At 40.7% G+C, this 17,933-nt stretch overlaps 1 protein-coding gene across 2 annotated transcripts in view; it reads left to right on the forward strand.

Moving 5' to 3' along the window:
* The window catches only part of CERT1 (ceramide transporter 1), a 54,435-nt gene extending 37,078 nt beyond the window's left edge, over positions 1–17,357 (forward strand). The window contains exons 11-18 of one of the 2 annotated variants that reach the window (XM_053409274.1): positions 370–447; positions 4,400–4,495; positions 5,198–5,330; positions 5,434–5,504; positions 7,476–7,604; positions 7,852–7,981; positions 14,292–14,428; positions 15,192–17,357. In XM_053409274.1, coding sequence (XP_053265249.1) covers positions 370–447; positions 4,400–4,495; positions 5,198–5,330; positions 5,434–5,504; positions 7,476–7,604; positions 7,852–7,981; positions 14,292–14,419 — 765 coding nt within the window. In that variant the 3' untranslated portion in view covers positions 14,420–14,428; positions 15,192–17,357. Of the gene's footprint in view, positions 1–369; positions 448–4,399; positions 4,496–5,197; positions 5,331–5,433; positions 5,505–7,475; positions 7,605–7,851; positions 7,982–14,291; positions 14,429–15,119 lie in introns of both variants that reach the window. The other variant, XM_053409273.1, reaches the window with a different exon arrangement.
* Positions 17,358–17,933: the final 576 nt, after the last annotated feature.

Below are 17,933 nucleotides of genomic sequence, written 5' to 3' on the forward strand. Positions count from 1 at the left end.
AAACTTTTGTGCTTGGAAATTAAGCTTTAAAAATTCACAACTTGGGGAGAAAGTTTCTTTTTTTCAGATTTCCACAAGCCCTTATTTTGCACCCTGTTGATGATGGTGCATTTTGAGCCAGTGAAAATTTATTGTGCATCAAATCTAACCATCATCATTTAGCATCAGGGAGAGAGAATTATGTACAGGGCAGTGTTGGGAGCATAATACATAATAGGTGCATGAAGTCAGCATTTGCTGCTGTACTCCCTGCTTACGATGCTTTTGTTCCTCCTTTTCTTCATTATCCTGTGCTTGGAAGTTGGTACTGAATGCTCTGTTGTGCTTTTGTTCTGATTACTTGGTTTTTTCTTTGTCTGTCCCTGTTAGCCCTATAGTCGCTCTTCCTCCATGTCTTCCATTGATCTAGTCAGTGCCTCTGATGATGTTCACAGATTCAGCTCCCAGGTACTGTATGATTACACAGAGTGGCTTTACATATCTTTATGCTGTATTTCATCTTCTTTATTGCCTCTGTATCCCCTGTTATATTGCCCATTTGTACTTGTTTTAAACAAGTTGCAAATGAACCCATAAAAAGGAAGTGCATATTCCAAAACTTTATATCGTTTCATTGTTTCTACACTTAGCACTCCATGCCAAAATCCTCTTCTGGAAAACGAAGCAGTATTAATTTATGGAACATAAATTAAACATGTTAGCTTTTTCATATCCTGCTTTCTGGATATGAATAACTTACCATAAAAGCAGCAGGACACCTGGTCTGTGTAGGATGCAGAGGAATTTGGTTTCAAAATAGTGGCTGTTGTATATAAACCAAAGATGTTCCCAAATGTATTTAAATTCTCCATTTGCAACAATTCAGTACTTGTAAGTTAAGCAGCACCACTTTTCCCAAGCATCTGTGCTCAGAAAATCCTAATTGTTAAATTTGTAAACTTAGTTAAACTTAAGCCTAAACTGTCCTAATGAAATTTACCATGGGAGGCCTGCAGTTAGTATCATCTCCCTTGTTTGGAAACATCTCAATACTGAATATTTTCAATCTCTTAAGTAGTACCTCATGTTGGAGATATACTAGTGGTCAGTTGATTTTAAAATGGGATATCAACACAAACTATATTTGTAGCAGGCTCAAAGACACTGACTTCCTCTGTCTTGTCCAACCTTGCTTTTTTCCTTGCAAATGAGTTTTCTTTAGGTGCTCCAAATTGCAGAAGACTTCTCCCATCAGTTAGAAAGGAATATGGCTGTAAAATGTTTATTAAATTATATGTAGTGGTTCTAGTAAAAGTCTGAAGATCTTTCACTGTTCTTTTTAGATAGCCTGTTGGTTTGTAGTTAGAATTCAGTTGAGAATTATGCACCTCATGTTCCATATTAGAAACCAAGCCATATGGGAAACCAAACCAAATCTCTGTTAAGTGTTGATGATGTACCTTCTTAGGCCAATGCCTATGCAAAGTATTTTGGGTGTTCTGTGTAGACTAAAATGGTGCTATCCATTGGACTTCTGCTTATACAGCCAGAGGCACTAGACACTGAAACCCATCACAAAGTGGCCCAAACTAGTGTTTGAGAAACACTGATCCAGAATATCTGTTACGTGTGTGAATGGAGGATCACATTGCTTACATACTGTTAAATTGGACTGAAAAAATGCACATACTTCGCTCTGTGAACCTTGTTTTCAGACTTTGTCATTTTGGGAGTTGGCTGCTTTATCTTGTCTGTCATCTTCAGTTTCTAGATGTTAATGCAATGTGTAAGCTACATGGTTATTAGATTAGATCAGGGGTCTGCAACCCGCGGCTCCGGAGCCGGATGTGGCTCTTTTACACCTTTGCCGCGGCTCCGGGGCAGATACTAGCGAGGGGAGGAGGCGCATTGTGCGCCCCGACACTCCCCACTGTGGCGGGCGCTGTACTGGCTGTGATGTCACATGGGGGCGGTGCGTGCATTAGTCATGCACGTCCCGACGTCGCCTTCCCGCCCGCCCGCCTGCCTGCCCACTACATTGTAAGGGGCATGTACGCTGGTCACTGCATTGAAAGGGGGCATGTACACTGGTCACTGTTCTGAAGGGGAGTGAAGAACACACACACACAAAAAGGTAACTTGTTAATTTAACGTTTATTTCTATGAGGAGGAGTAATTCTGAGGGGTCAAACAAATAAATAATTAAAAAAGTGACAAAAAAGTTATTTTTATAATGACGAGTTTTGCGGCTCCCAGTTTTTTTTTCGGAAACGGGTCCAAGTGGCTCTTTTTGTCTTAAAGGTTGCAGACCCCTGGATTAGATTATTTAAATTTTATACTGCTTAATATATTGAAAATATCTCAAAGCGGTGTGATGTAGTGATATCTTCACACAAACATGCACTAGTTTGAGAGGGACATTTGAAGTGTGCAGTGGTAAGGAAAAGTCATTCTGCTTGGTCTGTTGCACATAATAATAAATTGTTGGAATTTGATGGCTGTTTCAATAGGCAGAGCTACCTTTGTTTCTTACTTACTGTGTCTCTAGAATTATTGCTGTCACACTTGACATAACTGGTGAATGTGACCTCTAAATTTCTAGGTAGGTGCTATGCAGCAAAGGATAAAAATTAGAAGTAGACTAGTATCTGCTTTCAAGACTAGATTGACATTCCAGAAAGAGTATCATGGAAGTTTGGTTGTCACTATATAGCTGTCACTATATAGACAAGTAATATACATAAATTTATTGCAGTCATCATGCAGTCACTGGTTGTGATACTTCTCTGTCTGGTGACAAAGGCAGGAGTGAAAAGATCTCTAGGAAGTGGGTGGCCCCCTTCCTTCCTTCCTTCCTTCCTTCCTTCCTTCCTTCCTTCCTTCCTTCCTTCCTTTATTTATTTTACTTCTGCCTGATGAAGCAAACTACATCTTCCCCAAATCAGGCTAAAGATATGTGATGGTTAAGTAATGGAATAAATGGTTTACTGACCAGGGCGCTAAAGAGTTTTGAATGCTGCTATGGACAATGCTGTGTCCTTTTTTGTGATTCTGGATGAGCCCAGAAAAGGCACGTAATTCACAGGAATCTTGGCTGATTGTTTAAAAAAAATGTTTAACCCTTACAGCTACAAGGATATATTTGAAATCATGTGGAAGATGCCTGCAAAGGATCTCACAAACCAGAGTGATGGTATTTGTAGAAAGGGATTTAGTATTCTGCACGACTTCTTGCCCAGCAAAAATAAAAATAAAAAAATTGCAAAATAGTAAACATTGCGAACGAATTATGCATGAAAAAGGAAATCAACTTTCATAATTCATATTTGTTCAACCTGCATAATTTATAGGGGCTTCAAAATTGAGTTTTCATGGTTGTGCCGGAAGTTGGGCACACACCGCACACAAACTGGGCTGGCTGAGAACCTCCCTGACTACGAGTCATTACTACTGACTGGCTTGGTTTGCAAATAATGCTTTGTTTGATCATCCAGACCCAGTGGCTTAGCTTATTTACTGCCAGCTGACTAGAATCTGAAACAATTGTTTGTTGTTGGCTTACAGAATCTAGTTTTCATAAATCTGGGGGACAACAAGTTAGCTTTATGTATGAAACAGGGCACTCTAAAAGAGAGAGCAAGAAGTATGAGATAGAAATTCACTGTGCTCTGTCTGGGGCTGTCTAAGATGCTCCAGGGACTGCGGCTGCACAGGTATTGATGTGGCCTGTGAGCAACAATTCTAAAGCACCTGCATTTGATGCCTTTATCTCACTGAACCCAATTTAAGGTGTTGACTTTGACATATAAAAACCTGGATGCCTTGGGCCCCAACTACCTGAAAGAGTGTCCATCCCAATACTAGTCAGCCTGTTTATTCAAATCTGTCAGGGAAGCCTTATCAGAAGCCCTATCACTGGTGGAGGTCTGGTTGGCTGGTATCTGTAGCAGGGCCTTCTCAGTAGTGACACCCCAGTTCTGGAATGCCCTCCCCTCTGAGATTAGACAGGTATAGACACTGGGAGGTGGTTAATGTGCCTTTCCTTAACAGTGGTGATTTTATACATTTCAGATTAAGGGAGATAGCTGGTAATGGTTTTTTTTTTTAAATTTACATTTGTGTTGCTTGCTTCTGTTCTGTTACTGCATTGTATCTTACCCAAGTGTAACCCACTCTAAGATCATTAGGTGAAACATTGAGATATAAATAAATCTTCATATCTTATTTTTGGAAGGAGATCCACCTTTTTCTGAATCCTTTGTGGCTTGTGCTTGCTTGCTTTCAGAAATTCCTTGGTCCAAATCCATCTCTTTCAGACGTTCAGCTATTGATGCCTCATTGAGTACCCCCCGCAAATCCACACAGTGACTGATATTTTTTCATAAATGTGCTTTTTCTTTTTCTTCTTTTTTTCCGGAAGGTGGAAGAAATGGTGCAGAACCACATGACCTATTCATTACAGGATGTGGGGGGAGATGCTAATTGGCAGCTGGTGGTTGAAGAAGGTGAAATGAAGGTTTGTGGAACATTGCAAAGCTTTATATTTTGGAGATGTAAACTAACATTTGTTTTATTGCACTAGATTGAAATTTTTCTTGTATCAAAGGGCAGTATAGAAAAAAAAATTAAGTAAAGATAACGTTATAAGATGGCTACAGTTGGTACAGTTCCTTAACAGCAAACGGCATGTGAACTGGATATTTCTGCAAATGACAGGTTACAAGTTTTGTTGCTTTTTGAGAAAATTGTCTACTTACCACCATTTCATTCCTCATTTGGATTCCCTCCCCCCATACATGTAATCAAAGTCCTTATTTTCAACTGAATATTCCAAATAATGCCGGATCCCAGTACTCTTGTGTATGTCTTACTGCCTTCCTGTTTGCTAACATGCCTTAGGCTGCCTGCTAATTTGAAAGCAGGGTTTGGATTTGAGCACAGGCATCCTGCTGATTCTTTTTGGTGTTCTGCCTCTCCACAGCTGTGCTGGCTAGGACTGATATAGTCTAAAACATCTGGAGGGTCCCAGGTTAGAAGGCTCCACTGTGTTGTGCTTCAGGTTACTTTTTTTAACATTAATATTTAGAGGCAGCATTACAGGATATTTATATTTAAATAATTCAGACCCTTCCTGGACATAAAATTATTCATATCACTGCCTTTAGTTTCCAGGATGAAACCAAGCAAATGTTCTCAGACATTTTACATTTATTCAAAGGTGTACAGGAGGGAAGTGGAAGAAAATGGCATTGTTCTCGATCCTTTGAAGGCCACACATGCAGTCAAAGGCGTCACAGGGCATGAGGTCTGCCACTACTTCTGGAATGTTGATGTTCGTAATGACTGGGAAAGTAAGTCACCCTGCTAGTTGCGTCTGTTGATCTGGATAGCGTACAGAAATCTTAGCTGTTTGTTTAATTGTTTGTTTTGATTATAATTTTCCTTCCTTTCCAGCAACCATTGAGAATTTCCATGTAGTAGAAACTTTAGCAGATAATGCCATCATAATCTACCAGACGCATAAGGTAAGGCTTAAGTCTTTGCATTTATACACGGTAGCTTTTTCATAGGACTGTACAATACCATGTATGCTATGAAGAATGATGTACGCTATAAAGAAAGGAAACAAGCAGTCTAGCTATTAAAAAAAATAATTCAATCCCTTCTGGTGTGGTTTAGCCTATTGAAGCATTGCCAAACTCTTCATAGCAGGCCGGATCAGACAGCGAAAAATTCTATGTCTGCTGTTGCTCTTTAGTGGCAAGGACATATATTTTTTTATTCCCTTTCTTTGGCCCCCATTTGTCCAGTCACAATGGACACCTTTCAACTTGCAGAACCTGAAGTTGTGGAGAGGTGAGGCCTATCGCATGTGTTTCTGACCCTTGCCTGTCCTGGCTTATAAAAGAAGTTGTGAGGGGGACTGGTGGTGTGGATAAGGGCGGGGAATGAATGCCTGTTTAAATCAAGACAGCGCCCCACCATGCCTGAAAGAGGCATTGGTTAGACCTCTTCTTTTTCAAAAAAATACCAACAACTCTCTCTGAATCCCACGGTATAATTGTCAACCAGTCACCAGTCTTGCATTCCTTGGCAAGGTGTTAGAGCATGTGGCAGCCTCTCAGCTTCTCTAGCTCCATTACAGTCAGGCTTTAGGCCTCATTATAGAAAGGAGACAGCTTTGGTCACTTTGGTGGATGATTTATGCTGGGAACTGGACAGGATGAGTGTGTCCATGTGCCAGCTGTACCCGTTTATTGAAATGTCAGGTCTTGCCACAGTGATGCACGCATGCCTTAGTTACATCCCAGTTGGACCACTGTAACACACTGTACATGTGGCTGCCTTTGAAAAGTGTTTAGAAGCTTCAACTAGTCCAAAATACTCTGGCCAGACTGCTGACTGGGGCCAGTTAACGTATTACTTCCCTGATAAAGCAACTTCACTGGCTACCGGTTCATTTCCAGGCACAATTCTAAGTGATGGTTATGCCCTATACAGCTCTATATTGCTTGGGCCCAGGATACCTGGAAGCTCATATCTCCCAGTGCAAACCTGCTCAGATGTTAAGATCCTTGGCTGAGCAACTTCTCTCAGTCCCTTCAGCATTAGACACAAGAGAGAACCTTTTTTCCAGCAGCTGCTGCCATATTGTGGAATTCCCTCCCAAGAATGGTTAGATTGGCTCCCAGTAGGATAAGCCCTTGGTATTCAGACAGGCCTTTGAAAACTAAGGTGCAAACACTGCTGACCACTGGACTGCTGTCAGGGCAAAGTGTATTTGAATGCTGGAACTAAACATGTTTTGATGTATCTTAACTATTTTTAACTAGCTTGTTTTTATTATTTCACATTTTATAATGATGTTTTTAAATGTTGCGAGCTGCCTTGGGAGAAAGGCAAGATACATTAAATAATAATAATTATAATAACCTTGCTCATAAAACTTTTGGTTTGTTAGGTATTTAAATCTGTTTTCCTTTTGATCTTCAATAATGGTGTGTCATACTTGGGAGAGAGACAATAGTCCAGTGATAGAGCACAAGCTTTGCAAGTCTTCAATTTAACACTTGCTCTGCATGTGTGTGTGTGATCAGTATTATGTGATCTCGATGATCAGGACATAGCTGACCACCACACACTCCCATGGTAGCTATTTTGTGACTGGTGCCCCCAACACTCTCCCAAAGCTCAAAATGTTCCCATCATGTTAAGCCAAGCTATGGCTTAGCTCATTACGATTGCAAAACAGGGAGAAAGAAACAAAGGAGCTTGAACATTTGTCATAACCTAACCCATGATGTGTAAATCAGACCTATCAAAGCTCATGTCATAATAAATAAATGTTAGTTGTGTTTGCTGAAACAGGCTAAGACAGCTTACCGCTCTGAGAATTGTTATAGGGTTGTTGTAAGATTGCAATAAGGTAATGTGTGTGGAGTGATTTAAGTGCTCTGAAGTACTATAAATATGCTTACAATTTTCTTTTCTTCTAGAGAGTGTGGCCTGCTTCTCAACGTGATGTGCTGTATTTGTCTGCTATTAGAAAAATACCAGCTTTCAATGAAAATGACAGTGAAACATGGATTGTCTGCAACTTCTCTGTGGAACATGATAGTGCTCCTGTAAGTGTATATTCCAGTTCTGAGGGTGTTTCTTGCTTTAACCATGTAATCAGACTTCTCTCCAGATTACCATAGAATGCTTTCTTTTTAACAGTGTATGGGCAAAAGGGAGCTAAGAGAAAGGATAATTAAAAATGCAGACTGCATGAATTGTAGTGAAAATGGAGGGACTGTGTTTGTTGTAATATTTCATCCTAATTCGTATTTTAGCAATATAACAGTCTTAAATGTTTGTATTTCTTGACAGTTGAACAATCGATGTGTTCGTGCCAAAATAAATGTTGCTATGATATGTCAGACGCTGGTAAGCCCACCAGAAGGGAACAAGGAGATAAGCAGAGACAACATCCTATGCAAGATTACCTATGTAGCAAATGGTAAGGCATGTCTACACATTTCGTTGCAAACTGAGTTTATGCAAAAGCCCCACTCCTTTTCTTAATAAAGCACCTAGTTGTAGGCACTATATAATAAACTGGGAACTTAAAAATAGGAACGCTATTTCGTTTATATAAATGAGGCAACTTTGAGCCAATCTAGTCAAAGGTTTTTTTTAAGGACTGTTGAAACTAGTCAAAACAAAAAAAAAATTTCCTTCCAGTAGCACTTCTTCAGAAGAAGTGTGCATGCACACGAAAGCTCATACCAAGAACTAACTTAGTTGGTCTTTAAGGTGCTACTGGAAGGAAAAATTTTTTTGTTTTGACTATGGCAGACCAACACGGCTACCTATCTGTACCTGTTGAAACTAGGGTTGAGCGCTTTGGGGGCATGAGCTTTTCTTAGTTTTGCCAAAAGTTGTTGAACAACCATGCCATTTTTGAGCTATTTTTATGGGAAATCGGCAAAAAAGGCACTGCCGTCATGGGCTGCCATCGATCCGGATTTTCCCAGATGTATGGCAACCCTAGTTGAAACTGAAGTTAAATCCAAGTGGTACTGAAATTTTAAATTTCCTTATTTTGAGATAAGGCAGGCAGGCGAGACACTAGAACAGGTATTTTCAACCTTTTCAGACATAGGACTCACATGCATTTGGAGGCCATTAATCTTTTACCTTATATTTGCATGGTGGTAGTGATCCTGTTGCAACCCGCCTTGGATCAGGCCACCATCCACTAGTGGGTTTCAACCCACCCATTGAGGACCAGTAAGTACACTTGACTAAATGCCTTCTGTCCACTTCACATATCAACAAGACTAGGTTTCAGACAATGAACAGTGAAGCCACATTCAGACCTTCTCTCTGATAGGTGTGTATCCGTTCGATGCATTTACACTTCACTTTTTTTGCACTTAATATCTTGGGTGCAATGGATGAAGTAGCTCTTAGGTTTCATAGCCTAGTCGCTACCAAATGTCATACATATATTTAACCTCTTTTCCCTATAAATACTATACTTTAAATTTACAAAAAATGATACATGTATTTCTGTCTAGGTTTTTTTAATTTTTTGCTGCTTTTATATTTGTACATAGTTGCCTTTGCTCCACCATGCAATATTTTGTTCATACATTGATATTGCTTCTTATGCTGCAGCCAGGGATCATGAACCTTTTTGGACCTCCGAACACATGTAATGAATTGTGGTCACCAGTTACACTTCATCTCTTGTTGTTGTTTAGTCGTTTAGTCGTGTCCGACTCTTCGGTTTTTTTTAATATAAAATTTTTATTGATTTTCCAACATATATTATAACACATTACAAATGACAATACAAAAACAAACAAACATATAAACATGTATAATTTCATAACCTTTTTTCCTTATACCCAATTTCGACGACTTCCCCATGCCTCCCTTTTCTGCATCCCTGTTTTAAACTTTTTCAGCAACCCCTGATCTAAATTACTTATAATTCCCTTTCTTTAACCTTTTTCTCTTACCCAATCATTTATCGCTGCAAATCTGCTTTACCTTACCCATGACATTTTAACACTCAATAATTTTACAACAGTTCTTAAGATAGAATTTAAATTTCTTCCAATCTTCTTCCACCATCTCTTTCCCTTGGTCCCGGATTCTGCCCGTCATCTCAGCCAGTCCCATATAGTCAATCACCTTCGTCTGCCACTCTTCCAGCGTGGGTAGTTCTTGTGTCTTCCAATACTTTGCTAGGAGAACTCTTGCTGCTGTTGTAGCATACATAAAAAACATCCTATCTTTCTTTGACACCAGTTGGCCTACCATGCCCAGGAGAAAAGCCTCTGGTTTCTTATAAAAGGTACACTTAAGCACCTTCTTAATTTCATTATAAATCATTTCCCAGAAGACCTTAATCCTTGGGCACGTCCACCAAAGGTGATATTCAGTTGGAAGGCTGGGTGGTACATCGTCATGACCGAGGCATGGACTTCGGAAAAACCAGAGGAGGGGGGCTGTGCGTATATGTGAACAAATGCTGGTCCAATAATTCTAAGACTGTGGGCAGTCACTGTTCACCGGATTTGGAATATGTGGCTGTTAAATGTAGACCAGCCTATCTCCCTAGGGAGTTTACAGCTGTTATGTTAACTGGTGTGTATGTGCCACCAGATGCCAATGCCAACTTGGCTTTGGGATGCCTGCAGAGCCTTATCAGCAGCCAGCAAGACAAGTATCCTGAAGCTGTGCACATCATTGCGGGAGACTTCAACCATGTAGAACTTAAAACAGTGCTCCCAACGCTCTATCAGCATGTGAAATGTCCCACAAGAGGGGACAAGACACTAGATAAAGTTTATTCGAATGTAAATCACGGCTATAGGGCTTTACAGCTGCCACACTTGGGCCAGTCCGACCATATGTCTTTGTTCCTGGTACCAGCATATATCCCACTCAGGAAACGGGCTCCCACAATATTAAAATCTGTTAAAATCTGGCCTGAAGGTGCTATTCACCAGCTGCAGGACTGTTTTGAGAGAACTAATTGGGATATTTTCGATCGTTCAGACCTGGAGGAGCACACGGCGGCAGTTCTGTGCTATATCAATCACTGCACAGACACTGTCACAGTAAACAAATCCATCCGGTTTTATCCCAATCAGAAACCCTGGATGAATAGAGAGGTCCAGGGCCTGTTGCGGGAAAGGAACAGGGCTTTCAGGTCAGGCGAGGTGCAGCTTTACAGTGTGGCAAGAGCAAACTTGAAGAGGGGTATTCGACAGGCAAAACGGGATTATAGGCTGAGGATTGAGGACAATTTAAGGAGCAACAACACAAGACAGATGTGGCAGGGGATTCAGCACATTACCAACTACAAACCTAACCTTGGTGCTGTCGACGGTGACCCTTTGCTGGCGGAGGAGCTTAACCTCTTCTTTGCTCGCTTCGAGAAGGAGCCACCTGAGACGCCGGTATTACAGCCACCAGCCCATAGGGGCCCCTCATTCACGGTAGAGGAGCATGAGGTGAGAAAGGTATTGAGGATGGTGAATCCGAGGAAGGCGGCTGGACCTGATGGCATCACTGGAAAGGTGTTGAAGGGCTGTGCGGATCAGCTGGCGAGGGTCTTTACTAAGATCTTCAACAAGTCCTTACACCAGTCTATTGTCCCACCCTGCCTGAAGTCGTCAACTATTGTCCCTCTGCCTAAAAAATCCACAATCAGTAGTTTGAACGACTACAGACCAGTTGCACTGACTCCAATCATCATGAAGTGTTTTGAGAAACTGATGCGCCGTCATATTATTTCCTGTCTTCCATCAACTTTTGACAACTACCAGTTTGCATACAGGGCAAATAGATCCACAGAGGACGCTATCACCACCACTCTCCATGCTGCTCTGTCCCATCTGGAGCAGCCGGGGAGTTATGTGAGGCTGCTGTTTGTGGACTTTAGCTCAGCTTTTAACACTATCCTCCCCCATAGACTGGTGTCCAAGCTAGAGGCGATTGGACTCTCCAACTCCACCTGTCTCTGGGTTTTGGATTTTTTGTCAGAACGTTCTCAGAGGGTTAGAGTAGGGTCACATATGTCCACAGCCCTTAGCCTTAACACCGGCTCACCACAGGGTTGTGTGTTGAGTCCCCTGCTCTATGCTCTCTATACGTATGACTGTACAGCCACCTATTCCAGCAACAAAATCATCAAGTTTGCTGATGACACTACGGTGGTAGGGCTCATTTCAGGAGGGGATGAGTCCGCCTATCGGGACGAGGTGGAGCGGCTCTGTGTTTGGTGTGGAGAGAACAATCTGGCTCTTAATACGGCTAAGACCAAGGAATTAGTGGTGGATTACAGGAAAAAAAAGGCGGACATTCAGCCCTTGCATATCAATGGGGAACGGGTGGAGAGGGTGGCGGAATTCAGGTTTTTGGGAGTAACTATCGATCAGGGCATGACTTGGAGCGCAAATACCACTGCTCTGGTGAAGAAGGCCCAGCAGAGAATTTATTTCCTCAGACTTTTAAAGAAGAACAATCTGAGTGAGAGACTGCTGGTGTCCTTCTACCGAGGCTCCATAGAGAGCATTCTTACATACTGTATTTGTGCTTGGTTCTCCAGTTGTACAGCTAGGGAGAGGAAGGTGCTCCAGAAGGTCATAACCACAGCACAAAGGATTATTGGTCAACCTCTCCCATCTTTGGAAGAATTGTACGGTTCCCGTTGTCTTAGGAAAGCAAACAACATCCTGCAGGATTCATCTCACCCGGGATACAGTCTGTTTGCACTACTGCCTTCTGGCAGGAGATATAGAAACATCAAGTCAAGGACAAATAGACTGAAAAACAGTTTTTACCCGAGAGCTGTGGCCCTTTTGAATGCTGTAACTCGATAGTGTGACCTGGGAGATTGATGGGTGTGGGTGTGGCTGGAATGTGGTTTGTTGGTTGTTGTTGTTGTTTTGCTTTTGTTGTTTTTAAGGGATGGCATCCAATTTCGTTGCACTTGTGCAATGTTGCACGTGTGTAATGACAATAAAGAATCTATCTATCTATCTATCTATCTATCTATCTATCTATCTATCTATAAAGTACCTTCAGTTTCATTACATTTCCAGCATTTATTATTGGGCAAATGATAGATTTTTGCAAGCTTGACTGGGGTCATGTACCACCTATAAATCATTTTCATAATATTCTCTCTTAAGGCATTACATGCCGTAAACTTTATACCGGTGGTCCATAACTGTTCCCAATCAGCGAACATAATGTCATGACCAATATCTTGTGCCCATTTAATCATAGCTGATTTAACCGTTTCATCCTGTGTATTCCATTTCAACAGCAAGTTGTACATTCTTGACAAGTTCTTAGTATTGGGTTCTAACAATTCTGTTTCTAATTTTGATCTTTCCACCTGGAAGCCAATTTTCCTGTCCTGTTTGAATACTTCATTTATCTGGTAATAGTGAAGCCAATCTCTTACTTTGGTCTTCAATTTCTCGTAACTCTGTAGTTTCACCTTTCCCCCCTCTTGTTCTATAATTTCCCAGTATTTTGGCCATTTGGATTCCATATTAAGTTTTTTCACTTCCTTTGCTTCCATTGGTGACAACCACCTGCGTGTCCGACTCTTCGTGACCCCATGGACCAGAGCACGCCAGGCACTCCTGTCTTCCACTGCCTCCCGCAGTTTGGTCAAACTCATGCTGGTAGCTTCGAGAACACTGCCCAACCATCTTGTCCTCTGTCGTCCTCTTCTTCTTGTGCCCTCCATCTTTCCCAACATCAGGGTCTTTTCCAGGGAGTCTTCTCTTCTCATGAGGTGGCCAAAGTATTGGAGCCTCAGCTTCAGGATCTGTCCTTCCAGTGAGCACTCAGGGCTGATTTCCTTAAGAATGGATAGGTTTGATCTTCTTGCAGTCCATGGGACTCTCAAGAGTCTCCTTCAGCACCATAATTCAAAAGCATCCATTCTTCGGCGATCAGCCTTCTTGATGGTCCAGCTCTCACTTCCACACCTCATCTAGCTGCAAATATATGTCCAGCTCCCTACACAAACCACACATACATACAGGACACATACTCTCACATGAATGTATGCAGCACACACTCACATAATTTCGTGCTATTTCTCTCTCTTTCTCTCTCTCTCTCACTCACTCACACACACACACGTTTTAGCCATTCAAGGGCTCTCTGATCAGGTCTGAAGTGTCCACTGAATCTGAAGTGTGGGAAGATGAGTAATTGCTGGAGGAGGATCCACATCTCAAGACTGACTTTTCTTCTTATAATATTTTCGTGCCCTTTTGGCTAAGGCCACAAAAGCACTTTCTTCTGGTCCTGCACCACCTGAAGGTGAAGCTGCTCAGGCATCAAGGGTAGTTTTTGCTCAAGGACCCCTGAAACCCCACATTGTTGCTTCCTTAGATTCCCCCCGCCCCCCACAGAGTACACAAGACAGAGTGGATCAACCCTATGCAAGGGAAATCTTTGCTTCACATAGCTAATAAACTCTACATTTGGACGCAGTTCTGTGCAATCCCAACCAGGGACTAAGACATCTGCCGCTTTCATCAGGTGTCAGAAGAAAACTTTGCTGGGTTGTTGTTTTTGTTAATTGCTGCTCTCAACCTCTGTGCCTATAAGTTCCAGTGCAGTATTCAGATATGCCCAAAGACTGAGGCAAACTGATGAAAAGCAGGCCTTCTTAATAAAATCATGTGTTCTGCATAAAAACTGGTGTATTGTTCTAGTTGCATTTTAATATATGCGATGTCACTTTTCAGTGTATACATCACTCTCATCTTTATTTGTAGTGAACCCTGGAGGTTGGGCACCAGCTTCTGTGTTACGGGCAGTAGCAAAGCGAGAGTACCCAAAATTCTTGAAGCGGTTCACATCGTATGTGCAAGAGAAAACGTCAGGAAAGCCTATTTTGTTCTAGTGTTAACAGGTAATGCAGTATGTTAAGTCAATATTAACATTTGCTGCAACATTATTGCCATTAGAGACAGCCGTTGCATAATTAAGAGATACTGAGATTCTGGGAATACAATGTTATTTGGAGCTTAATTTTAAAATGGTGCAGTAAGTTTGAAATCTTCCTGTGTTGGGAGGCAAGGAAGATGTTTATTTGTTGCAGGGTAAAATTTGAGAATCAACATTATACTTTGGGGGGATTGTTTTTGTCACTGAGATACTGTGAAAACTGAAATTGCAATGTTGCTGCCTTGAAGCATATCTGAAGTTTGGTATAGTTTGATTCCTTGTGTTTCATATAAAAGAAACATTAGGTGCACATATTTGTTTTTGCCCCTTATAAGGCTGTGCAGTAGGTTTCTTCAGCTGCCTAGAATGATCAGTTAAGAAATCATGTAGCTAGGAAACAGTAGGAATGGGTAACGTAACCTTGCTGGCAATCTGTCTGCTAGTAAATGCCGAAGGAACAATAAATAAAATGGCAGGTGGTGCTTTCATTATTAAGCCCTCAAATTATGGCCCCCCTTCTGTCTTTTCTGTGGGTGTCACTTATTGTTATATAATACTCAACAGACTCTCTTCCTTCTGAACTGTCAAATGAAACCATGAATGGGGAATATATAATAAAGACATTATTGTGCTTTCCATATTTTCATGTTTCATAGCACCGTCTTAGCTTTGTTGGTGGTAATCAGAACTGAAGCTTTCATCCATTCCCCTCCCTCCTCCATCCCCAGTGATTGGAACAAGGCTGTGTGAACATTCCACATGGAGAAATGAACCAAAATGAATGCTCCAAGCTGGAACGTAGGATCTACAGTCTTATGACCCAAGTCCTGGATTCTGTACTCAACTGAAGAAATACTGCAATGCCATGACGCTGATCATTCACTGTCTTTTGCTAGCTCAACTTGCTGAATTGGTGTGTAATTATAAACAAAACACAAAATACATGTGTTGATACATGTATGTGGCTCTACTTTATTTGCTTGCTTTAGAGAAGAAAAATACAACTTTTGGGTCACCAACTTGGTTTATTGCTTTAACTTTTGAATAATTTGAAAAGCTTTTGTTTACTGTGGATCTTCATCATAAGACACTTGCACAGCTTCCATTTTGTGTATGTCTAAAAAAAGCACAAAGGACAAATGCACATATAACATACTGTATGTGCTTTATATACACAAAAACCTGTGTGTTGTAACTTTTTTCCCTTCAGGTTTTCAGTAAACTCTGTGTCTTTCGGGGGGATTTTTTGTTTGCTTTGTATAATCATAGTTCATTGCTGCTGGTTTCTATGATAAATCATATTGTTATGTAAGACATCTCTTAATAATGAGAGGGTTGTCGAGATCCTTATGACTGCCTTTTCTATGGTCTTGCTCCTATGAAGATCTTCAGGGTTCTGATGGAGTAAGTGTGAAAAGCTTTATTTTCCCCTCCCCCAGATATCTTTATATTTCTATTGTATTTTTTAGTTGTGTAAAATGTGCTACAGAAATTTAGTTATTGAACATGATCCAGAATTTCTAAATAGGTAGAGTACGTGAACAAGAAGGTGTGAGCACCCGAAAAAGCTAGAGAAGTGTCTTGCCCAGGTTGTGTGTGATGGCCTTGCTTTCTTGCAATCTGATTTCCTGAAGCTGCAAGAAGTTAACACTGCGTAATATTTATTAAAGTAAATTGGAATACATAATATAACATTCCCAGTCACAAAGAAAGAGCAAATATGCTGTTTTCTGGTCCTGCATGTTTGTTTGTTTTCTGTTCAATAAAGCTGTGTTATGAAGTTCATACATACAACCTTTCACACATGTAATATTTGCCCCCCCATCTGCATTGTAAAATGTAAAAATCTATAAAAGCAAAAAAGCAAAGTTCCCCTTAGTTGCTGTGAGAACTTAACTTTCAAGGATATGCCTGTCTGTGATGCCAACAAATAACATGAAAAGTGTACTGTGACAAAAGACTGGTCGTCCTTTTGAGAAAATGTCTCACTTGGTGGTTGTGCTTTTAAATGGAGATTATTCAGAGGATTTGTTTTGTTTTTTTAGCTGTTAGATCAACTTGTGTATATATAAAGAGAGAGAGACGAGATTTGGATATATTTTTGAAAAGAGAGCAGAAAGTCTTATTTCGTATAGAGTAACTGATGCCTGAAAACAAAGACAGTACTTTTTAATGAAGATACAGCTGATGAAAATCGTTGAGGTTGGAAGCAAGTTTTCTTGGTTATGGCTGGTGTGTCATAGATGTGCTAAGGTAGACACACTATGGTTGATTTATACACATGCACACAGATTCCATGTTTTTTAGTCTCCTTTATTTGCCTTTCTCTAAATAACGTGCATGGAATATGCCTTATTACAGAATAATTCTGATCATGAATTGAAAATGTAGAAGAGAAGTGCCTATGGGGTAATGCCAGTAAGGCAAGTAAGTTGAAAAATTTGATCTGTTTACTATATCACCAGTAAGCATTTTATATACAGTTTCTTATACCTCAGATACGTTTAATCTTTTTACAATCAACTGAAGGATAAAATTGTTTATTCACCATAGCCACTGATGGGAACTTCAACAATGCTTAGCCCCCAAATGCAGATTTAACAATTTGCCATTTCTGGTAATGATCATGGAAGACATGCAAGTAACTCTAATTTAATTGGATAGCTTTATTATACAAAGAGATGGAAAGTTTACAAAGCAGTATATAAATCTTAATATCATTAGTTGCATTTGCACTAAATGTGATGTATTTTGCAATTCTGTAAATAAAAATTACACTAAATATACTATTGGTAAAGAATACATTTTACTTTTAGACAAGCGGAGTCACTTTATTAGAGCTAGCCCTGCCCAGCTGATAACTGGAGGCTTTCTGGGATATATGGCAAGAGATTTTTAAAAAACCCCAATGATGACATGGAAGTTCTCCTAAGAAACTGACAGGCTCAGTCAGCCCATGCAAAGAACCTTTCCCCCAGCAGAGAACTCTTTTCTTCCCCATCTCTGGCCCTTCCAAATGAGTCATTCCATCAAAACTCTCATTCTGCCTATCCATAACCTCCTTTGTCATTGGCAATAGCTGGTGAACACATGCTTCAGTCCCTTTTCCTTGACTTCTGCACGAACTTGACAATACAGTTGCCCTCTATGTATGTGGAGCCGTCCCCAAAGGTGGCTTTGCCTCCTTGGTGCCTGTTTGTTGCATTGAAAGCCTGACTTTGCCACCACATAAATTGATTTCTGTTAAATGATGGACCTCGCTCCATGTACCGTATTTAGCTGTTGAGATGGGTGGGATAGAAGATGGAAAAGAATGTCAGGAAACAAGCACTGCTCATTTCTCCCTGATTTTTAGACCCTTTTAATATTTTCTTTTCCGCTCTGTCTAAATCTTACAAATTTCTTGGGGTGGGGTGTGTGCGTTATTTGACCTTAAAAGAAGTTAACTCTTATCTTATTGGGCTGAGCTG

Source organism: Podarcis raffonei, chromosome 11 (assembly GCF_027172205.1).
Source record: "Podarcis raffonei isolate rPodRaf1 chromosome 11, rPodRaf1.pri, whole genome shotgun sequence".
NCBI lineage: Eukaryota > Metazoa > Chordata > Lepidosauria > Squamata > Lacertidae > Podarcis > Podarcis raffonei.